Here is a 23,237-nt window from a genome sequence, read left to right as displayed (position 1 = left end):
TTGAAGCAAAACTGAGAATTTAAGAGGTTTTTGATGTGCAACTTGTGGAACAGAATTTGTGTACTTGTACTTAAAATTTGAACAGGTGTTAAAAAAAAATGTACATTGTGATTTTTTTTTTCTTTTATTCTACACATACAAAACCTAGAATGTAACTCTCTCTACAACTTCAAATTCACACTTACAATGCAGAAATAGTTTTGAAACAAAAATAACCCGTCCTCTTCCATCGCTTTAGGAATAAAAAGGTATCCTGTCGTTCTTCCTGGAGGCCACGCCCATCCTACTTCTGATTGGCTGTTCGTCCAAGCAGGGAAAAGACAAGCCAGTTCCTGGATTCCGATGTCGGCCTAGAGAGCGGCTAAGTAGGTTGTTGGTGGCTAACTGAAGTAGGGCTAAACCGACCCACACGACACAGAAAAGACACTTCAAACCGTCGACATTTGGGTACGTGTTTTGTTGTTTCCATTTACTAAACTATTGGGATAAAAGTGTCGGCATTTGTTCATCGAATCCTCATGAAAGCTTCTCTACGAGCAGCTTTCATGCTAGTCAGGTAACTAACGCTAGCTCACTCCTGTAGCTGTGGTAAAAGACCGAGGAGTGTCGCAAAAAACTTTCGAGGCTGGATACAAATCATGTGAGCCATTCCTATATCGATAGTTGTCTTTTCATTTATTATTTGAAATAAAAAAAATAAATAAAAGGTTGTTCTTAGTCTTGGTATTTGTGTTTTTATGAGAATGTCCGCGGTGAGTAGATTATGGGTAACGATAGTTGAGTTACGCTCGCCTGGCCTTGCTCCTTTTCTTATCTTAACCTATTCACTTGTATCATATATTTATTAATCTGTTCAACCCTCTGTTTTAGTTCGGGGTAAAGGTGTTATATTGGCCACTTAGCGGTGTTGGTTGTAGTAGTGACACGACAAGCAGCAGAGCTCGACACGGATTTAGGATTAACATCCATTATAGTCTGGGTGGTGGGGGGGATTTGTTGTGGGGAAGATGAGATGATTAACATGGAGAGCTTTTACAGTGTCCCTGGCCGAGCTCCTGATTACCGTATGCAGATGATTGTTGGACAGAGGGGTGTGTCTTTCAGACTATCAGATTACACCGTTAACATCGGATCCGTTTTCCCTTGGTTTCTGCAACACCAGTTTTCTTTTCCAGTTAAAGTAAACAAGCATCGTGATCGTGTGTGTGTGTCACAGATCTTTGTCCCCGCGATGATGTGCATTTCTAGTATTGGGAGGTGTTTTCATTTTACGCCTGAGGGCATTGACGTTATGGCTGTCTAACAGCAGTCAGTTAAATAAGTCCATGAGTAATGGTGAGAAGAGTTGGAGCTACAGTTTTCTGTTAGCCTGTTGTGAAATCAGAATGAAACCCAACTTTGGAGAGCTAAAGTTAAATAACTTTAAAAGACTGTACAGTGTCCTGGAAAATTATTTAAACTTCAACACATTTATGTGACTGACCAACCAGTATTATAATCTTATGATTTAGAAATGTGTTGCTACACGATTTTCAAAGTTTTTGTTTGTACTCATCCCCTCTTAGTCAATATGGTTCTGGTAGAGGGGTAGAAGATGAAACAGAAAGTCTTTTAAACATGACTAAGACATGTAAGGGACTAAAAAAAAAAAAAAAAAAACTTGTAAGGCTGCTTTCAATACATTTTCTTGTCGGCTTTTAACTAGTGTTGCACCAATACTAGTATCGGGCGGGGTATCGGTGAGTACCAACAAATAGAGCACCGAGACCATTTTTAGAGCCAAAAGTTTATTCAGCTATTGTCACCCATTCCAGATAAGCAATAAAAAGTTCTACTGGATTCACTTTGAATTAAGGCCAATTTATGCTTCTGACGCATAGCCTCTGCAGTCGTCAAATCTATCTCTGTGCGTGACCTCGTCACCGCGCAGAGGTTTTGCAACTGTCGTTGCACACCTCAAAAAAATCCTGACTATGCTTCAGACGGTTGTAAACCCACGCAGACTTCAAGCGGAAGTTCGCAGACAAAAAGCAGCTGTGATTGGTCCTTCGTATGCCTTTCCCGCTGTCTGTGTGGTCGTACTTCTCGATTCGGTGCCGGGGCACGCCATTTTTAAAAACCGAGGAAAAACTACAATGACGAAACTATGACGAAATGTTAATCGCTCCATTAACAGAACCTATTCCTCTTCGACGTCTAGCAACTCTAGATCCATGTCCGTGACCGTGATAGCTTGCAGATGCGCCATTGTTGTTTTGGAAGATAAACACTCCCGCCGGCGTCGCCAAAGTCCTCGTGACCATCCGTCAAAGTTCCTGCGAGTTCTCAAATAGGCTTTCGCTTTGGCAGAGAACTGCTGTTCATCCCTAGAAATTCCAAACCGATGGTGCAGAAGCATACCAGCAAAACTGATTCGTGACCAGACCCAGGCTACATTTGATGTTTGCAGTTGCCGAAGTGAAATCTGCTCTTGCGTCTTTTTCCTGCTTTACAAACGTAGGCAGCAGCTTGAGAAAGCCGCAATGGCAATTATTTTACATCCAAGTAGTATGCAGTACTTCATATATATACACACACACACATCAATTTCAATCAGATTGTATTGGTATCGGCCAATACTGCACAGCCAGGTATCGGTATCGCGGCCAAAAAAATGCCATCTCCGCAACACTACTTTTAACCGTATTCAGACTTTACAGACCGTCTAATTATTTAAGCTTTTATTTATTTGATTAATTGGATAATAATTCCATAGCCAAATGTGCTTATATTGAATTTACGCCAAGCTAAAATGGTGTCACTTAAGTTCCATACGAATCACATTTACTGCGTTGTCTCTCCCTTTTTTATTTTACATTTATCAGTGATTGTAATACCCAGCATTCACAATGTCACATTTTAAACTTGACTCATGAGTCTGTCATCCTGTCCCCTCTCAGCAGCAGTGACCATGATCATGAGCCAGTGGTCAGAGATTTGACTCAGTGGTGTTAGTCCTCCTTTTTTAAAGTATAACATCACCAAGACAAAGGAACTGCTTTTATTTCTTATTAAAGACAGCACCACCACCATCACTAGTAAATATGTTGAGACTGAATCTGGTAATTACCTTTTGATTACAGACTAACCTTTGAAGCCAGTCCGGACTCTGAGAAGGCTCATCGACAATTATATTTTAATTGGTTGCCAAGTTTCATCCTTGTTTTATTGAGTCTTTATTAATGCTGAGGAAATGGCGTAGGGAAAACATGCGACAAAGGTCCTCAGCCTTTGCCCGTCACTTTGAGGAATAAGGCAGCTGAAAATGGGTTGCACATTGTGCTCCTTCACCACCACAACATATACACTTCTATTAACTCTTGACTCACTAACTTGAATAGTAAGGAGGACGTTTCTCTGTAAGTGCTGCCGTACCATTTCTGGACTATCGTATGTTATACTCATGCTGTGCACATCTAAAATAAAAAGTTTTGAACATTATTTTACAAGTCTGATTAAGGTTTCTTTAATGTATGGAATCGAATTTATGTCTGGACCCTAACCTGCCTGTTACTGTTTACTTTTAGCTGATGCCTAATGGTGCGTTCAGGCCACATGCGGCAGCTTTAGTGAACGCCGTGGATTTGCATAGAATTCCTGTACAAACCGGGCGGTGAAGCGACCAGTGGTGAACTCCACGCAGTGAGAGCGCTCACTGCTCCTCCCTCTTGTCGTGTTGCTAGATAAAACTGAGGTGTTTCAAAACGACAGCTCCGTGTGGAGAGAGAGGAGCAGTGAGAGGAGCACTTTCCTATGAAGTCGTGACATGGCAGCCAATCGGACTGGTTGTAGGCAAAGCCTTTTTTTTCACTTAAAAACGAATACAGAGAAAATTATATTAAAAAAATGTAGAAATAAGGAATGTGCTGAAGGGGTCTGAAGTGGCTTTAAAAAAAAGCCATTTTAATCTAGTCCTGGAAATACTGCTCATCCTCACTCACCTCCAGCACAGAGCCCAGTCTGTCATTGCACGCAGCCCAGCATCGGTGCTATCCGAGCGGGTAGATTTATAAGGAAGTCCCGCCTAATCCGACCAAATCAGACCTGTATCTGGATGAAGCAAAGTCGACTCTTTTTCTCAGAGCTTTTGGTGCTTATCCAAAAAATTATGGTCTCCCCAAGGCGATTTTAAAGTTTTATAAGGAACAATTTAGAATCAGTCCATGGTGTTAAGTTTCACCTGTGCTTTTATTGTGAAATGCCGACAGACAGCTCAAGATCTTTACAGGAAATTACATGGAGTTTCTAGGGGTAATGACAGGTCCAAAGCAAAGGATCTGGGAGGCTGGTGATTTAATAAATATTAATCAATCACTCCAGCCACTAAATGAGCTAAACATGCCAACTGTTCTATTCAATACCAGGACAGGAATGACTTGTGATGTTATTCAATAAATTTATTTCAGGAAACAAGTGAAGCACAAACGTCTGCTCGGATGTTGACATCATTGGCCAAAATTAAAAATAATTCTATCTTAAAAAAACAAATCAGTACAAATGATAGTTTTACCTGCACAAATGAAGTAGCACTGAAAAAAAGTAGGATAGATAAATTAGATTCAATTCAGAGCTTAATGGGGTCATAGTTGACCTCTGGGTGACCTAAAAAATAATCTTTAATATTTCTGAAGCAACAGCAGCACATGTTATCTTTTTTACTTATTTTTTCATTTTTACAAATGACCATTTAAAATGCACAAACTTGCACAAAAAACCCCAATAACAACGTAGTCTACTTGCTGAGTTCTTTTTTTCAAGTCGGTCAGGTTTCAGCTTCATGTGGCTGAAGCTCCTCCTATTTATTGATGCGGTCCATGGTGTAAACACTGCATCTGAAATGCAGAGTAGTTAACTACCTGTGGGGATCGCAGAAATCCCTGCGTTCAGCGCCTTCTGTAGGAACCCACTTTAAAAGGTACTTTTCAACCATCTGACATGTTGTCTACCAGCATTGGCTTACAAGCATCCTCGCTGCCTGATGCTACCAACACCATGTTTTACTGTGTTGATGTGTGGTGTAGGATTTTAATCACACAGCTTATTAAACATTGGCCAGAAAGTTAAGTTTTAATCTCTCCTGACTTATTACCAACAAAACTTGTGGCATTTTTTTTCTTTAAACAAAGCTTACACCTTGAGGGGCAGATTTGTGAAAAATACAAATCTAAAAGTTGTCCTTTTAACTTTTTAAAGTCATATGTATGCATGATATGTATATTTTTAATCCTTTCAGACTTCCTAATATGTTATTTTGCTGCTGTTTCAGGTATATTCTGCTGTTCATCTACAGAGCCAGAGCAGGAAGGAGAACCTTGAACCAAAGAAACAAAGAGGGCTGATATGTATCCATCTACATGATATCCAAGCAGCTGGTCACTTTCCATAAGGGATGCAGAATGAGAGAGGACGGCTTTCTGCGAAGAAAGAGGTGGGAAGGGTCCCTGCAGCACCAATCCCAGGCCAAGAGCAGTGGCACCTTGCTGAGCTATGTTGGGCTTCTTTATGGAAGGAGTTGATTCTGTCACAGTACAAGTAGAGTCTGAAGCTTCAGACTGAAGAGTCCTGTCTGAAGACTTGAACAGAATCCTCGTGGATGTTAATTTTTTTTTTTAACCTTTTAAAGCAAACAACTTTATGTTTAACTCTTTAAAACTCTTTAGGCCTTTTTTGGAACTCTTAAAAGTATTTTTTTTAATCACTCCCATTTGTACACTTTTTTTATGTTGTGAAGCTTCCCACAACTAACTTAAAGGTGGATTTGTTTGAGTTGGTTCTCCTTCCTGACCGAGTTTGAAATGCCAGAACTGCATCTCCTGTCACCATCCTGAGTTTCTTCCACCCATCCAGTGCCTAAATAAGCCCCCTGGGGACGAAGTCATCAGCAGCTGCTGTGCTCAATCCTGTCTGCCTCTTCTGCTCCATGTGCTTCTGTTCTGTCTGATGGACTACCTCTTTAGTTTTCCTTTTATTCTGTTATCTTAACAGGATAATCAGAAATCAAGCACAGTGATGAACATTTGATGAAATACTACCCCAGTTTTTAGGTTTTGTGCATGTTGTTTTTTTGTTTTTCATTTTTGTATATGCACAGCAGTATTTATACTGTTGCATTACTGCACCAAATACAGTAACATTAAGCCATAACATATTTATAAATTGCATACATATATTTTTGTACCGTTTAGTCTTGTATAAAGATAAAAAAGTATGCATAGAATCTAATGATGTAAAGAAGCTGTGCACATTCTAGTTCTGTGTGTTTAAAAAGGTTTTAAATTGGTGCCAGGGGACATTTAAATCTGCGCACAAAGAACCCCTCATGTTTTCATTCAGGTTCTTGTTATCATAGCGTCAGTTTTCCAGTCTTTACCCATGAACCCTCTTAAACACCAAAATTCCCATTTTGAACTGTAAAACCCACTTCCACAGTAGGTAGACTGTTGAATATCTACCTTCCTCTCTTCTTCCTCTCTGACACTGATGCCCAGTTTCAGTGGTGGGGTGGTTGGGGGAGGAGTAGGGGGCCCAGCTTCTGCTCCTCCCCGTCCGTTTCGCCCCAGCCGATATGTGCCGGTGTCTGCAGCCACAACTTTCCTGGTTGGGGCCACAACCCTCTTCTTTTGCTTCACGTGAGTATTTATTCATTTTATTATCTTTTTGTTAAAGCCATCTTGATAAAAAAAATTTTTGTTTTTTTTACAGATGTATCAATATATATCGAACCTTTAAATGTGCACACAAAGCATAATTGTAACGAAAGTTTGTTTCAGTAATTCAAATCATTTGGCCAGCTTGGTTGGGATACCAACTGTTGGTGCAGATTGTGGGTAGATGCCAAGTACTCCAGGAAAATGAAACCAGCATCTTCAAAAAGCTTTTCAATAGCAGGAAGTATGAAGTGCTGTAAAATATCCTGATAGGCTGTAGGCTGTATTGACCTTTGATTTAATAAAGCACAGAGAACTCCTGCAGATGTTGTGAATCTCCAAATCATCTCTGATTGTCTGAATGTCAAGTAATTTAGATTTACACTCTTTTTTAACTTTTCGTCCGGGGACTCTGGGGCCTTGATTTCTGAAGGAAATATGATGTTGGCCATTGAATAAAAGTTACCCAGACATGATGCTTCTAATAGTATTTATGATTCTGGAGTTTCCAACTGAAGGAGCAAACAGCTGTACACTGCATTTTGCATACATCTTTGTTTTGTTCTTGACTCAATAACTCCAGACCCCTGAGCTCCTCAGTGGATCTACTTCGCAGACACTAGTTATCCGTGTTGTTCTTTCTCCCACATTTTTCTTTTACTTGACTTTCCATAACTGTTCTAGTTTTACACTAGCATTTACATATGCACACTCCCTGCATGGGAAGGAGATTTTTACTGCAGCTAGTGCAAGATGAGCACGATAAGGAGCTGTAATGTGGGCGAGTGTTCAGCATGCCTGGAACACAGACTGAGAGGAGAGTCGATGGCGAAGAGCCACTGATTTAATGTTAGCATTTATTTAAAAAAAACGCTGTCAAAGCCAAAATGTTGCTCTGATTTGATCATTTTATCCAGGAACAGAAAACTTAATGTACGACTGAAACAGCTGTCATCTAAAGAAGGTCCTCCTCACATCTCAAAACTACCTGACAGCTGCTGCCTTTAGCAACATTTATTACACATTTTACACTTGTAACAAATATTGCATACCTACCTCCAGTTGTATTTACAGGTAAATTCTTTTCCAGTTTTAATAAAGATTGAGTACCTAGTTAATTTAGCTTATAACTAGTTAGTTCGTGCAATTACTAAGTTACTAACTTGATGAAGTAAGTAAAACTAGTTAATTTTTTTAAAAATAAATAACATTGCCATCACTTGTGGTCAGCAGTCTGTGAACAGCCAGCCTCTTTAGCGATTTTGTGTTTGTCTGTTGGCATCGGTTTTGTAAAACATGACCAATACATAGTGTAGCTGAATTAAAAAAATTTTTTAGATGCATGGAAATCCAAGTTTTCAAAAGAAAAACAAGTAATTTTTTTTGGATGGATAAAGATAACGTTTCATGTATAATGTTGAATAATGTTGTAATGAAATATTTCAAGGGTTTACATTTTGTATTGAATTACTGAAGTAGATCAAGTTTTCGAAAAATACTCTTTTAAGATGACCCTTTGTCCTAAAACATTGTGTAGAATTAAAAGCTGCTGCTGTTGTGGTTTTCTTAGCTTTTATTTGTTCATACTGAGAATTTCTAGACCACTGTTGCCTTCTGTTCAGTAATGCTCCCGCAGTTTCACGCTGTTACAGCTCTGCATGTGGTATAAATTTAGCCTCTGCAGTCTCAATGGAGGCGTTCGGGAGTTAATTTGTCTTTCTCACATACTCTTCTTCAGATGTCTATGGAGTGAAAATTAGTTTTTTTTTGTTCTATCTTTATCTAGAAATCTTACCATATTACACCAAACTGATTCTTTAAGTTGTTTTAATGAATCTCCCTTCCAGTTGTCCATGGTTGTCAGAGGACATCTCAAGTGTGGTCCCCATCTACATGGCTGTAATCTTTCTATTCACTCTTGCCAACTTTTGCATGGCTACATTCATGGATCCTGGAGTCTTCCCCAGAGGTAAGGATGTGGTGCACATGCAAATGATGCAAATGCATGACAAAATAGGTTGTTGCCGTACCAATGGATAAGCTTTATATAGAAAGGGGTAGGCCTCTCTGGTCTTCACGGGTGTGTGTCCTCTCCATTTTAGAGATTCTTCTGCCAAACACACCTTAATTTAAACAAATGATGTGTTTAAGGTGTGTTTTGCATTATTTTTGTCTGCAGCTGAGGAGGATGAGGATAAGGAGGATGATTTCCGTGCTCCTCTCTACAAGACTGTTGAGATCAGAGCCATCCAGGTGCGGATGAAGTGGTGCTCAACCTGCCGGTTCTACCGACCGCCGCGCTGCTCTCACTGCTCAGTCTGCGACAACTGTGTGGAGGTATAAATGCTAACGTGGACATATGCATGCTGTAATAATCATCTAAATATGGGAAACTATCTGAGCCGTTCAAGATCGATTTCTTTTTTTAAATTGATAATTAACTTTATTAGTTATTGCAGATCTACAGTAATACAGAATTGTGTTCTACATTTTAGCCACTGCTTAGGCAGTCTGCAGCCCTCAGGCAGCTATCTGGGCTAAAGATCTTGCTAAGGGACCTGGAGGAAGTCTCTGTGGTTTGAGCTTGGTACTACAACCTCCTGAGAATACAAGCGCTCTGCTCTAACCGCTAAGACACTTCTTAACCTGCCACAGACACGTGTCTATTAAATGTAGTGGCTTGCTAAACTATTTATGCATATTTTCACTTTTTTATTGGAATTTTAGGGGAAAGACCAACACAAGATTGCAGCTGCAGCAAAGGGATGTTTTAATGATGCCCTTTATTGTGTCTTGAAAGACCTGTAGATATCAATAACTGGCTGCTGTAAAAAAAAAAAAAAAAAAATATATATATATATATATATATATATATATATATATATATTAGGGTTGTCAAAAGTATCGATACTCAAAAAAGTATCGATACTGAAACGTTGTATCTGGATACAATACTCATTTTCAAAAGTATCGAGTACCAGTCGCACCTAAACAGTCATTCATCTAAAGTGCAGAATAGAGGAAAATGCACTTTCTGAACACTGTGTGATCGAATAATTCTGTGCACTTTTCAGTTTCAGACTTTTTTTGTAACAGTTGCAGCTGCTGAGAATTATTTTTGTTTCTTAACTGGTTTGGCTAGTGTCATTGTTATGTGTGCAAAGCATAGCCAAGGAAGGAAAACTTAATTTTAATTTTGTAAGTTTTTTATCAAGCTTGCTAAATACTGTGCACAGAAAACAACCTCAAAATGTTGTTCTTATTGTTTATTGTATTTATTTATTTATTGTATTTTAATTATTAATCAAAATATTTCAGTTGAAATTTTATCCTTGTGGTATCGAAAATGGTATCGAGTATCGAATATTTTCCTTAGTATCGGTATCGAGTTGAAAAGTTTAGTATCGTGACAACCCTAATATATATATATATATATATATATAGATAGATAGATAGATAGATATATATATATATATATATATATATATATATATATATATATATATATATATATATATATATATATATATATATATATATATATATATATATATATATATATATATATATATATATATATATATATATATATATATATATATATATTTTTTTTTTTTTTTATATATATATATATATATATATATATATTTTTTTAAAGAATAGATGATTGTGTTACATTTCTAGTGATCTGATTTGTTTTAACCTGTTTTCCTTGACTCAATTAGTCAGACTTATGAAATCGGGCTCTAGTTGCTGCCTACTTGGCTGATATGCTGTGTAAAAGGCTTAAGTCAGTCTGTTTGACCAGGCTAGCCATGTTGGGGACACGGCAAACACGTGGATGAAACTGTTTTGTTCAGAAGGGACAGTTAGTGAACTTTTTGGCCAAAACTCTGCCTGTCCCTGTTAACACACCATCCCCACTGTTAAATATAGTGGTAGCAGCATTATGCTGAGGGGTGCTTTTCTTCAGCAGGTAGGAGAATTTGATCAGAGTTGAGACACGATGGATGGGGTAAAATACATGGCAATCTTGGAAGAAACTCTGCAGAAGTCTGCACAAGACTTTAAACTGCGGCGTATGTTCACCTTCTAACGATGCTAAACATGGAGACATGGCTATAATGGGATGGTTAAACACAATGGCCCCAGTCAAGGTCCAGACCGAAACCTAATTGTGAACCTGTAAAGATCTGAAAACTGCTGTTCAATAACACTCCGTCTAGTTTGATTGAGTTTGCGAAGAAGACTAGGCAAAACATTCATTCACTAGTGCAAAGCTAAAAGACACGATATAAGACTGGTTGCTATAACTGCAGCAAAACTGTGTTCCGCTAAGCATTCAGTCATTAGGGGTGAATACTTCTGCACAATTTCATTTTCAGATTGTATTTCAGACTATTTATTTGTGAAAGAAAAAAGAAAGTATAATTTCATTTCAAATTCCCATTTGTGAACCACTTTGTGTTGATCTTCTACATGAAATTCCAATGGAAATAATGTGACAAAATGTGGAAAGGTTCAGAGGGTACAAATACTTTTGCAAACCACTGTGTTTGCTGTGCTTTGCTAAATTTTGTATCTCTTAAGCCCAATGGGCCAGGTACTGGGTCCAGCTGATACATTTGCATTTTGATCTATTTATAGTAGGGCTGGAACAACTAATCGGATTAATTGATTATTGGAAAATTGCCAACTAATTTAGTAATCGATTAATCATCAACTGGAGTATAGAGACTATAAAATATACCTTTAGTTTACAGAGCGACCCAGTTAAAGCAGTGATTAAATTAAAATTGTAAAAAAAATCTATATATAAACAAAAAAGTTTTCATCTGTCAACATGCTCTTTCCAGAACTCCTCAAGGGGAAAAGTATTAGTTTCACCTGGTTTAATTTAGTAAAAAAAAATCTTTAAGGAACATTTTGCCATCCAATTATTAAACGATCAAAAAAATAACCAACAGATGAACTGATTTGCAGAAATGCGTTAGTTGCAGCCCTAATTTATAGATATGGCTGAAACACTTTGACATTTCATTTTTAACCTACATGACTTTCAAGAAGGGGCTATAAAGCTTTTCAAAATATTTTTTGCGTGCATACCTTTTGTTTTTCATCTGAAATTCCACCTGACATGTCGGACTCGGCTGGAATTAAAAACGGCTGTGTGCCTCTAAGATTTCTTATTTGTGGTTGCAATCTAACCTCATTCCCTCTAAGCTGTCTATTTACTTTGACATGCATCCTCATTATTTTTTTTCTTTCTCCCAGGATTTCGACCACCACTGTCCCTGGGTGAACAACTGTATTGGCCGAAGGAATTATCGTTATTTCTTCCTCTTTTTGCTGTCTTTAACCACCCACATTGTGAACGTTTTCGGCTTCGGCTTGGTTTACGTCCTGCATCACCGCCACCAGCTGGACACGCCGCATGCTGCTGTTACGTATCCTTTACAGTGGGATTTCTAAATCATGAAACTGCAGAATGGGACTCTTATTTTTACCTTTTTGATTCTTTTATATCTGCGTTTTGAACTCTTTAACCTTGCTTCCCAGTATGGGTGTGATGTGTGTAGCTGGTCTGTTTTTTGTCCCAGTTGCTGGCCTGACTGGGTTCCACATAGTACTGGTGGCCCGTGGTCGGACCACTAATGAACAGGTACAAACTGGAGCTTATTATGCATCTGTTCCCCTCCCTGAAATGCATTTTTTTCCTTTTAAAACCCATTTTGAGCATGTTTGTTTGTGTTTTCCACTGTAGGTGACAGGGAAGTTCAGAGGAGGTGTCAACCCTTTCACCAAGGGCTGCCTGAGGAATATTTCCCATGTTCTCTGCAGCCCCCTGGCCCCGAGGTCAGCACTCCCTTTTTCGCTTCACGCACATGTTCACTTCCTGGCTTTCTTTTTCTTTTTTGCACTGCTCTTTTCTCTGTGTTTCCCTCCCTCTCCCCTCTGTCCCTGCTCTCATTAGGAATATCTGAGCGTAGGCATTCCCACAGTCATATATTCCGTTTCTCATGGAATCGCCCATCTGTTCTCACTGTTTTTGCTCTCTAAGGAATGAGGCTTACAGGTGTGTACTTGTTATAGGTACATGGGCCGCTGGTGGAACCGTCAGACAGTGGAAGTGCAGCCCCCGTTTTTGAGGCCGTCTCTAACTGAGGCACAGCTTGAAGCTAAGGTTCTGGACAATGGCATCCAGAATGACCGACACAGCACCAGGGTGGGTCGTCCTCATGTTCTCCCACCTAAACCCACAATCAGTCTATTCTCAGGAGGAAAAAAAATAACACCTTTTTTTTTGGTTTAAACCCATTTTGGTCAAAGGAAAGATGATCAGTCAAAGCTTTGCTTTAAATGTCAGCCTTTTCCAGATCGCCTTTTATGCCTTCAACAGTTGATGTTTTATTTAGCTGCTGCTTTGCTGGATGACAGCTCCTACTAGTTTGTGTCTAACAGTTAACCGTATCTCCACTAGTCTAAGAGCAGTCTGAATCAGATGGAGAGCCAGTCTGAGGATACAGAGGCTCCTCCCCCTCCGAAGCCGGACCTTCGTTATCCCGGTCTACCCCGGGCCGACACAGAAGGTCAGAATTTTGTTTTCTTTTTTCTGCTTATACTGTTGCCAGTTTTGAAATTTGGGATGGATATTATCTGACACCTGGGCTGGAGTGGGACTAACTTTCAGCCCTGGAGTTTCATGCCTTAGACAGGCCCACTTAAGATAATGACCTATTATTAATCAAAATCACGTAGTCGTAAATTTATAGGTGAAGTTTACCACATCGCCTTGTTCTCTTAAGGCTTTAATTCAATTTAATTCAGATTTGTTCAAACATTAGTGCAAATTCCCAAAATTGTTCTTCATAACATCCTATTCAACAACATCAGAATCAACTTTCTGTTCAAATAAGTGTTCATAGATATCCAAACCTTCAAAGTGAAATAAAATTACTGAAAATAATTGGACCTGAATCAAATAAAAATAGTCATCTTGAAAATGTATTCGCACATTCAATATGGAAAACAAGTTTGAACTTAACCAATTAAGATTGTCAAGGACTGAATGATCAGATTTATTTAATATTATTTCATTTCACTACTCTCTACATGTATGCTAAAAATGTAACCGGTCACCTGTATGACCTGGGTATCGAAACATTTAGAATTAATGATTGTTTGATTTATACCAGCTTATCTATAGAAGCACCTGTTTCTTCCATACTAAAAGGAGCAATCTCATCATCACTGCTAGTTTTACATCTGACACTAAATAACATTTGAAAAAAAATGTCATACTTCTGAGCATAGAAAACTGCACAATACTCTTCATTAGATTTAATATTCACTTAATGAGTAATCCTACCTGCCTCATAGCTGGTAATGGTTCTGCTGTATAGTACCTCTGACCCTGAGAGGCTACTAGACAAATATTCCCATTTATGCAGCATTACATCATGTTACTGTTTAAACTATATAACATTTAATTATTCTCCACAGCACCACGCAATACAATGACTTGATTATTAACATGTTCAATGGTTTGCAGGAAGAGTTGCAGGAAATCTTTTCTCTCCCATTCTATCAGTGTCTTCCCAAGTTATAATCCTTAATCTTGTTTTACTAAAAAAGCACCCAATTTTTATACATTCAGCAGGGTCTCTTTCCAGAGCTTTCCTCTTTAATTTTGGTGTTCTCTGCACAGTCTTTGCTCCTTTTACTCTCCAACTTCCAGACACCATTGACCATCTCAGTGCACCTATGTGTTACATCAGGGAAAAGACAGCTGCCATCATAGGCTGAGGTAACCCAGGGATGGCGGTAGCAGTGCCAGTGATCCACTCATGGCTAAATTAAGATCGGTTCTCAGGGAATTATCCAGGTCCTCCTAATTAGCCACTATGGGCCCCCCTCACACCTCAGCTACAGATGGCCGTCTGAGTTTCCTTTGAAACATAACTGGGACCCTTGTGCTCAAATAAGAAGAGTCACCTGTTAAAAAGATCTTTAAATCTTTATGCTTTCATGTATGATATTACTGACTGCGAGTTCTTAAACAAGTAGCACAGACTGATCTGTAAGAAAACAGTTCGAGTTAAATCTCAGACAGGCAGCTTTATGAATATCTCCATAGTTGGTTGATTCATTAATTAAAGGTATTTTAGTTTGACAAAAACGGAAGTTTAGATTTTTAGAGCAAATTTATACAAGGACATTTGAATGTCCTTGTTTAAATTTTTCTTGCTCAAGCGTTAATGTTTGGTATTTTTGGGAATGAGAGGAACTCGCCTTTTCAGTGGTGTATATAGAACATCGTTATAGAACCTGTTCTGAGGCAGTCATTTCCAGACATGTCGGGTTGCATCACTTTCAATCCAGGACGTTTGTTTCATTATTGTTTTTTTTTTAACTCCAAAATAAAATAGATTTATAATTGGACTACATTATATACAGGACCATAACATTTGGTGCAATTTAATCCATTATTTATCTGTTTTTACTATTTTAGAGCGTAGTTATGTGAACCGAATCACCCTGTCCCCACCCCCTCTCCAGAAAAAAACTACAACAGCTAACATTCATTACAATAAAGTATTTTATGTATATTTTATTGCTAATTGTTTTTTGTTTTGTTTACCTTTTTTTAAACTTGAAATTAGTGGATTTTGAGACAAAAACGGTACCTTTTGATGATCTACTTTATAGATGTAATTTCCAAAGTTTATGTAACTTGCAGAAGTCGTCCTACAAGATAAGACAGCACTTTTATTTTACCTGTTTTGCTTTTATAAGGTAAAAACCCATTTAAAACAGTTAAGGCATTTTTGTCTAAACACTGTTGTGATATTCATTAATACAATCTTTTCCCCTGGGTTTTCTAAAGAAGCTTCACAGTTCTGTGTTTCAGAATATATTTACGCAAGACTGAATTTTTTTTTTATGTCAGATATTAATTTAAATCTTTCAGAAGCTGAGTTTCACAATTTATTTTAAATATTGCTTTTTGAGTTTCCAGAACACTTTTAGAAAATTTCTGAATTCTTTCAAATTGTGTTCTGTGTACCAAAATCCTTTGCTGTCATTCTGTCCCTCAAAGTTCATGTGAGAAAATTATCTTCAGTTTGTAAATGGCCTGATGTGTGTAAAAGAAGAGTTTTGCTAAGATGCTTTGTCATGTCTGTTTTTCTCCTACTGCCGCTTGTTTAAGTGTACCTTGTGCTTCGTTGTTTTGCAGCCAGCAGCTTGTTGTCGGAGGCTCCGCCCACACCTTCAATGTATAAGTACAGACCAGCCTACAGCAGCCCAGGGAAAAACCACGCTGCTGTCACACATCCAAATAAGGTACATTTGATTTCAATATGCCCACATCTCAAAGCTGAGATCTTGGTCATTCTTGTTCTGCTGAAAAGGACTGGCAGAAAAATTTGAACATGTTGAAGTACTTTTTAAGTGGATGCGATTTGTGAAAAGGAAACTGGTAACTAGTTTAAAAAGATTCATATGGTTGCATGAGCAGGAAAGAAGTAGAGTATTAAAAAACACACAATCCTTTGTTTTACTATATGAAGTGGTCTGGAGGAATCTGTGTCTGCCTTCTGCTTTCATTTTTAAGTAAATGCCTTTCTTTTTGTTTTTACTTTAAATTGATCATTCAGTGGCCAACGGTTGAGCAGTAAGTCTCACTGTGTGTTTATCCCACTGACTGTTTGTGTGTTTGACTGGATCTACCCTCTCCCTTCAGACTGCATTGACTGGAATGTGCAGTTCATCCTGATTACTCCATATGTATTTGCACTTCCATTTATGTGTTTACACACATGGTCTTTGCCATGGAGTCCCCAACCAGTCAGTGTTTCCAAGTCAGTAGTGTGATGATGGAGTAGAGCACCAGTTAAGCATCCAATTCTCCCCACCACTCTTGTCTTTTTACAATCTATGCAAAAGCTTTTTACAAGTCCATCTCAATAAATTATAGTGTCATCTGAGGAGCTGCGAGTTAAAAAAAGAGAAGCTGATATCTTCATTACATATATAGTGATGTATTTCTTAAGTTTTGATTATGGTTCAAAGGTTATTACTTGCACAATTCAATTCATCAGAAAATTGGAATGTTACATAAGACCAATTTTAAGAAAAAGTTTGGACTCATTTTGAGTGACTCGATGCTTCCATGCAGCGTGGCATGGAGCTGATCAGAGAATGAACCCGGCTGTTTATCTTCTGCGGCGCTTAGATCAAGCACCTTTCAGGCCATTTAAGCTCAGGAACACAGTGGTCATTGAATACTGTATAAGCACATGTTGCATGGCTGGCAAAGGGTCAAATCCTGCTAGATATTGTAATCAGCGTCTCCATGCTTGCGTCTCCAGAGGGGAAGAATAAGGGGCTTTTAATTTTGATATAGCAGTTCACAGTGGACCTACAGCAGCAGCAGATCCTTAGATCATATCCCAAGCCACTCTATAACTTTAAATTTTAAATAAAATGCACAAATTGCTTTTAGCTAAATGAGGACATTGGACAACTTTAAAGCAGTCTTGTCCTTTTTCTCCTTTAGTTCACTGACAGTCTCTCTGTTCTACGAGATGCTCAACTGAATAGATGCCACAGTCTGATCCAGTAGAAGCATCTCTTTGGCGGCTTCTAGAGAAATAACTCCCGTCAGAGTCTAACTCTACCAAATATAATAATACTAATTTATCTCCAGGCTGCGGTAAACACCTTTGCTGGTTCAACTTTGTTTAACACCCTGCCCTTTCATTCAACTTCCTTTTAATAATTACCTTGGTAAAAGTTTTGAACATCTATCAGTAGCTGAGAAAGTAACCTACCGGTAAACTTCAACCTAAACTAAAAAGAACTTTAAAAAAAAAACACATTTCCTAATTGTGGTGTTTCCATTACATTTAAAAAATATTTATAATAATGTTCATGTGAGAAAGAAAAAAGCAAGAAAGAAAAAAACTATGCTTCTTCATCCTCCTCCTACCATTTCCTGTTGTGGTTTCCGTCCTTATCAGCAGTAGTAACACCTGGATGCTGATGACGAGCCTAGGAGGTTTTCTTTCTAAGGCATAAACTTATTATCATAAAAAAAATAGTTTTTATATTAATATATTTAATGGTCTGTGGAAATGTCACTAGTGACACCAAAATATTATCTTTTATGGGTCTTATGTGATCTTCTAGTTCACACAGAAACTGCCTTTTAGGATTTGTTGGCTCTAAGCGGTACACATCAAAACGATAGTAATACACATAATTAATGAAAGCCATCACGCTCTGTGTAATGACTATAGTAGTTTCACTTTTTGAATTAAATTCCTGAATAAATTTATTGAGATGTTCCTGTACTTTCTTTATTCTTTCTGAGCTCAGATGGAAATTTTCATCATTCTGCCCCCTGTTATCTCATCTCTCCTCCCTCGCCCTCTCTCCTTCTCTACATGTGCTCTTTTTCTCCTCCTCTCTTCTCTTCAGATGACCAGTGGGGAGAGTCTCGACTCTCAGCCACCCTCCATCCTTCATTCCAGCCGCCAGCCTAGCTACCGCTCGGAGCCGAGCAGCCTGGATGGGGCCACAGTGGTGGGAAGAGGTGTAGGGGTGCGCAGAGGGGGAGGGGACAGGGGTGAGGGTCCTGGAGGCCCCGGCGGGGTCGCTGGTGTGGTGTCAGGTGGCATGTCGGGTTACTCCCTGACTGGGCGCTCCTACACCTCCTACCCATCCTCGCTGGTTCTGTCCACGGGCGGCTCCCACTCATCCAGCCTGCGCTCAGCACAGACTGTACATAACCCGCTGGCCACGCTCCAATCAGAGGGCACCACAGACACCAGCTACAAAAGCCTAGCCAATCAGACGCCTCGGAATGGCAGCCTGTCCTACGACAGCCTTCTGACGCCATCCGAGAGCCCGGAGTTCGAATCTGCTGCCCATGAGCTATCACCACAGAAGCCTCACGTTCCGTTCCCCCCATTGGCTGGAGTGGGCCGACCCGGGATGGTGTCGCACAGTAGCCCGCTGCAGGGCTACACGTCGCCCTTCCTCTCAGCTCAGATCACTCAGCAGAGGGAGGGGCAGCTACTCCAGGGCTCCACCACTTTCTCCTCCCCCCATAGGGCCTACCTGCGTGCAGTCAGCCCACCCCCTTCCTCCTCCCCCGGGCCTCCCGAGGCCCAGCACCTGCTCCATCATAACCAGGACCAGATTCCCCGAATCCCTCGAAACCCTTCCTCCTCATCCTCTTCCCCGGGGGCTCGCTCTCTAGACCCCCCAGTCTCCCCGCCACCTCGCGGCCTCTCCCTCAGCAGGTGTCCGATTCACATAGGGGACACGGGGCCTCAGCACAAGCCTCGGCCAGCAGGGGCGGGCACTGTGCTGGGAGGGGGAGGAGCTGGAGGAGGGCTACAGGCTCCACAGTGAGTAGTGAACCGTCATCAGAGTCGTCAGCCTGCCACTCTTCTCCTTTTTCTACTGTTTTTCTTTCCCGGTTTGTGTCAGCCTGTCTCTTCCTTCCTGATCTGTGTGAGTCTTCCTTCTACTCCTACATATGTTTACAATCAGTCTGTTATTGTTTACCAGTAACCAATTGGGTTTGTTAATGGAAATGTGTTCTTTTTTTTTTTTCACACATTGGAATCAATGATTTGTACTCTAAGCATGCCAGTATATTTTTATAGCTCTCACAGCATGGATTGCTCTGCTGGTTTTGGTTTCTGTTCTGTGGACCTTTGTTACCTTTTCTTGAATTAACTCACAAAATAGACCGTGCCTTGAAAATAATAGTCACACCCTGAACTTTTAACTATTGTATCCTGTTACAACCACAAACTTTGTTGAACTTTACAGGATTTGTATTTGTATTTGGAAATTGGAAGTGGAAGGAAATTGTTTCAGTTTTCAGCATTTCGCTTGAGGCAATATTCTGTAGATCCAAAATTACAGCTGCAAGTAAATTAGACTACATCCAGACCAGATGGATTCATACTTCTGCCAGTTTTTTTTTTTTCCATTCTGTGAGATTGGAGAGCATCGGTTAACATTACTTTTTAATCTTGCCACAGATTAAAAATCTGTTTTTTCATAAAAAAAAATAACCCAACTTTGTAGCCTTGTCTGTATGCTTTAGGATGTTGTACTAATGGAAGGTGAATGTCTTTCCCAGTCTCAATCAAACATCTACTCTGGCATTCCAGTGTGTCAGAAAAGCATTTCCACCACATGGTGGTGCCACGTAACCTTTTGCCAGTCAAAGTTTCGTTTTGGTTTCCTCTAAAAAAAATAAATGTGCCCTTTTCATCCGTTTGCTTTTTCTAAAACTGAACCCTGCTTTAGACTTCTTCGCGGCCCTTAGCGTTTTGCTGTTTCCCTCGGTCTTCTTAAAGCTGTTTACACATCTAATAAATCTATGAGACTTTCAAAACACAAATGGATTTATACTGAGAATAAATTACATACAAACTGTGTTGTTTATGCAATTTCAACCTTTTTATTTATTTAATGGCATCAGAAATTAAGGGTCTGACTTCCTGTTGGTCCATTACTTAAAATCTCAGTAAAATTCTTTAAAGTTTATGGTTGTCAATGTGTTATGAATACTTTACAAGGCATTTTGATTCTAACTTATATTCTAAGGGCTTTTGGTGGAAAAAAAGAATTGTCATTTGTATATTGTTTGTATACGCCAAACCTCTCACCTCTGGTTTTCTTTTGTTTTTTTTTTCCACATCTCCATTTCCTAAATCAACCTCCAATCAGATCAATCTCTCGCCCAGTCTTGGCCAATCACGGCGCATCCAAACCAGTGGGCGGGGTGAAGAAGGTAACCGGCGTTGGAGGGACCACATACGAGATCTCGGTTTGAGTGACGAAAGTCCAGAGTGATCCAAGACAAGGATGGGTTTGGAGGAACTAAACGTATAAAAATGTCACATCTTGCACTCGCACTTGCGCATCTTTATCTTAGCTGGAGATTATTCATGACCGAAAGCCTCCGAGAAGCGGTTCTTCTGCTGTGGACTCCTGAAGATGGCTTGTCCGGTACTCGTTTCATCTTGATGGCGCTGGCCAGTCTTCTCCACCAGCCTTTCAGGTTTCATCAAAGAGAAACCGGGGAAGCTGATTCATCTCACTGGATCAGTTGCCTCTATTTTTGCCACTTTGTGAGCCATAGACTGATGTGACTGTCATAACGGCTGGGTACAAACATGTCTATGAAACACATAAACCTATTTCCATGATCTGTTATGATGTGTTGGTTCATTAAGACAAAGTATTGACAAGTGTGTCAAACACTTAAGGAAAAGGCGATGTTCAATTTTGACCAATAGTAACATCTGCATGGACCACACAGATGGATGAGTCCAACCTATTAACAGTATCATTTAAGTTTTGTATTTTTTTAAATATCATTTTATATAAATGTAAAAAAAAATCAGATTATTATATAGTAAAAATGTCAGATATTGAAGATGATGGTGGCAGATGTATGTAATTAATCATGAAAGCTATTTTAGATCATTTGCCTGTTTAATTTTTTTTTCTATATTTGATGGCTGCATCAGCCACTTGCAACCTCTTGCTAGAGCTTTGTTTCTTTGTTTTGTCATCCAAAGACAGATATGATCCTTGCAGGGCACCAGGTGTGGCAAATAATCAAAATATTTTTTAGAAAGAAAAAGAGAAATTTGAATCCCTATGGTTGCAGCACAAGCATCTTTGTGGAATGTACTCTTGTAATGTTTATGCTAGAAGCATTATGCAAAACCTGTCTGTAGCTTTAAGATCATTGTATGTCTTTTTGGTGTTTTTGTTCATTTTATTTTCGCTACTTTTCAGTAAATTGTAAATTAGTTTTAAATGCTACCGACCGCATACTTTTTAACTTATGTTTAGCCAAATAGGGGCAGAAAAGGGAAGGGCTTATTTATTGCACCAGGAAAACAGTTATCTGCACTAATTACGCTCAGCAGAAAAAGAAAAAAATATCTTATATCAAATTAGATTAGGCATGGGCTGGTATGAAATTCTCTCAATATAATAAACTGCATTAGAAATAAAAAATGTTAAAACATGAAACAATAAAAAAAAATGTTTTAACTTTTTCTGTTTTATTACACAGTTAAGCTCCTAGGTGTTTGTACCCTGGCAGGTTTTAATTGGAAATTGCTCTCTTAAAGAAAAAAGGATGTAATTAAAATGCCTCATTAGAAAAGAAAAGCAGTTTTTATTTACACAATAACATACAACATCCTAAAAATTATTTACTCTTCTAAAAAATGAAGGGAAAACCTTTGCTGCAGTCCAGCAAATCTTTACAATAACCCATTCTTAAAATTGCTTTTGAGTTGTTTTATACAGTAATTTTCCGATTTATGTCTGGTGATTAGCTCCAAGTCCGTGTTTTAAAGGCCTCCTTGACATCGCCATAATCTGGGACTCTTCAATTATATTCTAAGTTAGAAGAAATTAGGCTAAGGGCTTGATTAAATTGGCATTGTGTATATATCTGCCTTCTTTTATATTTGCATTTGATGGAGAACATGGCTTATTTTCTCCATGTTCTCTTTATAGTTTAATACTTGGAGCTAATATAATTTATTTATGCTAACTTTTCTAGTAGCTAGCCACATTTCAGCTGCTTTAAAGATGTACCCTTCTTAGCTAGCCAACTTTTTTTTTGTTCCCTCTCAATTTCTTTTTAAGGTAAAATGTCCCCAAATAGTATATTGTATCCATTCCAGAAAGCTGAGTAACATTTTATGGCCTTTCAGCCAGCTGACAAGCAGGGCGCAGCAGAGGACTGGAAGGGCCTAAAACAGAGAAAACAGTACATCATGTTTCTATCCTGGCATATTTTCTATGGATTTTAAACTGTGAGGACGATGGAAACTTCAGCAGCTGAAATTCTTGTAAACTTTGACCAGCCCATGCCTAATGGTGAATCAAGTTTTCTTTTTTCCCTATTGAAAAGTAAAGTGTCCTAAATCTATTTGATTGGCTCGTTTATTTTGACCATTTATTGTTCACCCTCTGCCATGTTGAGAACAGATCTTAGACAAAGGGAGAAGCTTGTTCTGGTCTGGGCATTGCAGACTTTGTACCCTTTTTTTTTGGTTTTTCTTTTGTTAAAGACCCACGTAGTGTTTGCAGTAGAATGTCAAAGCTTTGTGAATGTGGCACATCTGTAGAGGGGAGATGAATGCTGTAAGCACATGAGTAACAGACCCAAACAAATGTGTTGTGAGTTTCCAACCCAACCAGGCTATAACTTTAGCATGCATGTGTTTTAGTTTTTTTTTTCTTTCAGTTTATTTTCGGTCACACCAATTGCTTCACTTCTGTGCATTCTTTTGTGATCGTCAGTTCCAACCCACTTCACCTGTGGGTGACAAAAACCAACATCACTGATGGCACAAACCTGCGTTACTTCCCAGTGCAGCAGACAAAGACTACGGCCACTGAAGGACTATGAAAACGTGGGCACATAGGAAGTACTTTGAGAGATTGCATATTGTTATCGATGGTTGTGACGGATGGAATGAGTTTCAC

The 23,237-nt window shown here is 39.0% G+C and overlaps 1 protein-coding gene across 2 annotated transcripts; it reads left to right on the top strand.

Annotated features, from left to right (window-relative positions):
* The first annotated feature begins 294 nt into the window (after nt 1–294).
* Nucleotides 295–21,685, top strand: zdhhc5b (zinc finger DHHC-type palmitoyltransferase 5b). 2 transcript variants are annotated; one of them, XR_005281446.1, is made up of 12 exons: nt 295–447; nt 5,306–6,668; nt 8,534–8,655; nt 8,866–9,023; nt 11,961–12,133; nt 12,246–12,348; nt 12,451–12,542; nt 12,780–12,912; nt 13,168–13,276; nt 15,925–16,031; nt 18,171–19,211; nt 20,445–20,578. XR_005281446.1 is itself a non-coding variant. In XM_038292594.1 (12 exons), the coding sequence occupies exons 2-12, from the start codon at nt 6,520–6,522 to the stop codon at nt 20,548–20,550; spliced, it is 2,187 nt and encodes a 728-aa protein (XP_038148522.1). In that variant the 5' UTR covers nt 295–447; nt 5,306–6,519; the 3' UTR covers nt 20,551–21,685. The 2 variants fall into 2 exon arrangements, 1 of the variants encoding a protein (XP_038148522.1); XM_038292594.1 differs by having other exon boundaries at nt 18,171–19,105; nt 20,445–21,685.
* Nucleotides 21,686–23,237: the final 1,552 nt, after the last annotated feature.

This window comes from Cyprinodon tularosa, unplaced genomic scaffold, assembly GCF_016077235.1.
Source record: "Cyprinodon tularosa strain WSP-4 unplaced genomic scaffold, ASM1607723v1 ctg314, whole genome shotgun sequence".
NCBI lineage: Eukaryota > Metazoa > Chordata > Actinopteri > Cyprinodontiformes > Cyprinodontidae > Cyprinodon > Cyprinodon tularosa.
This window is presented reverse-complemented; position numbering and strand designations above follow the sequence as displayed.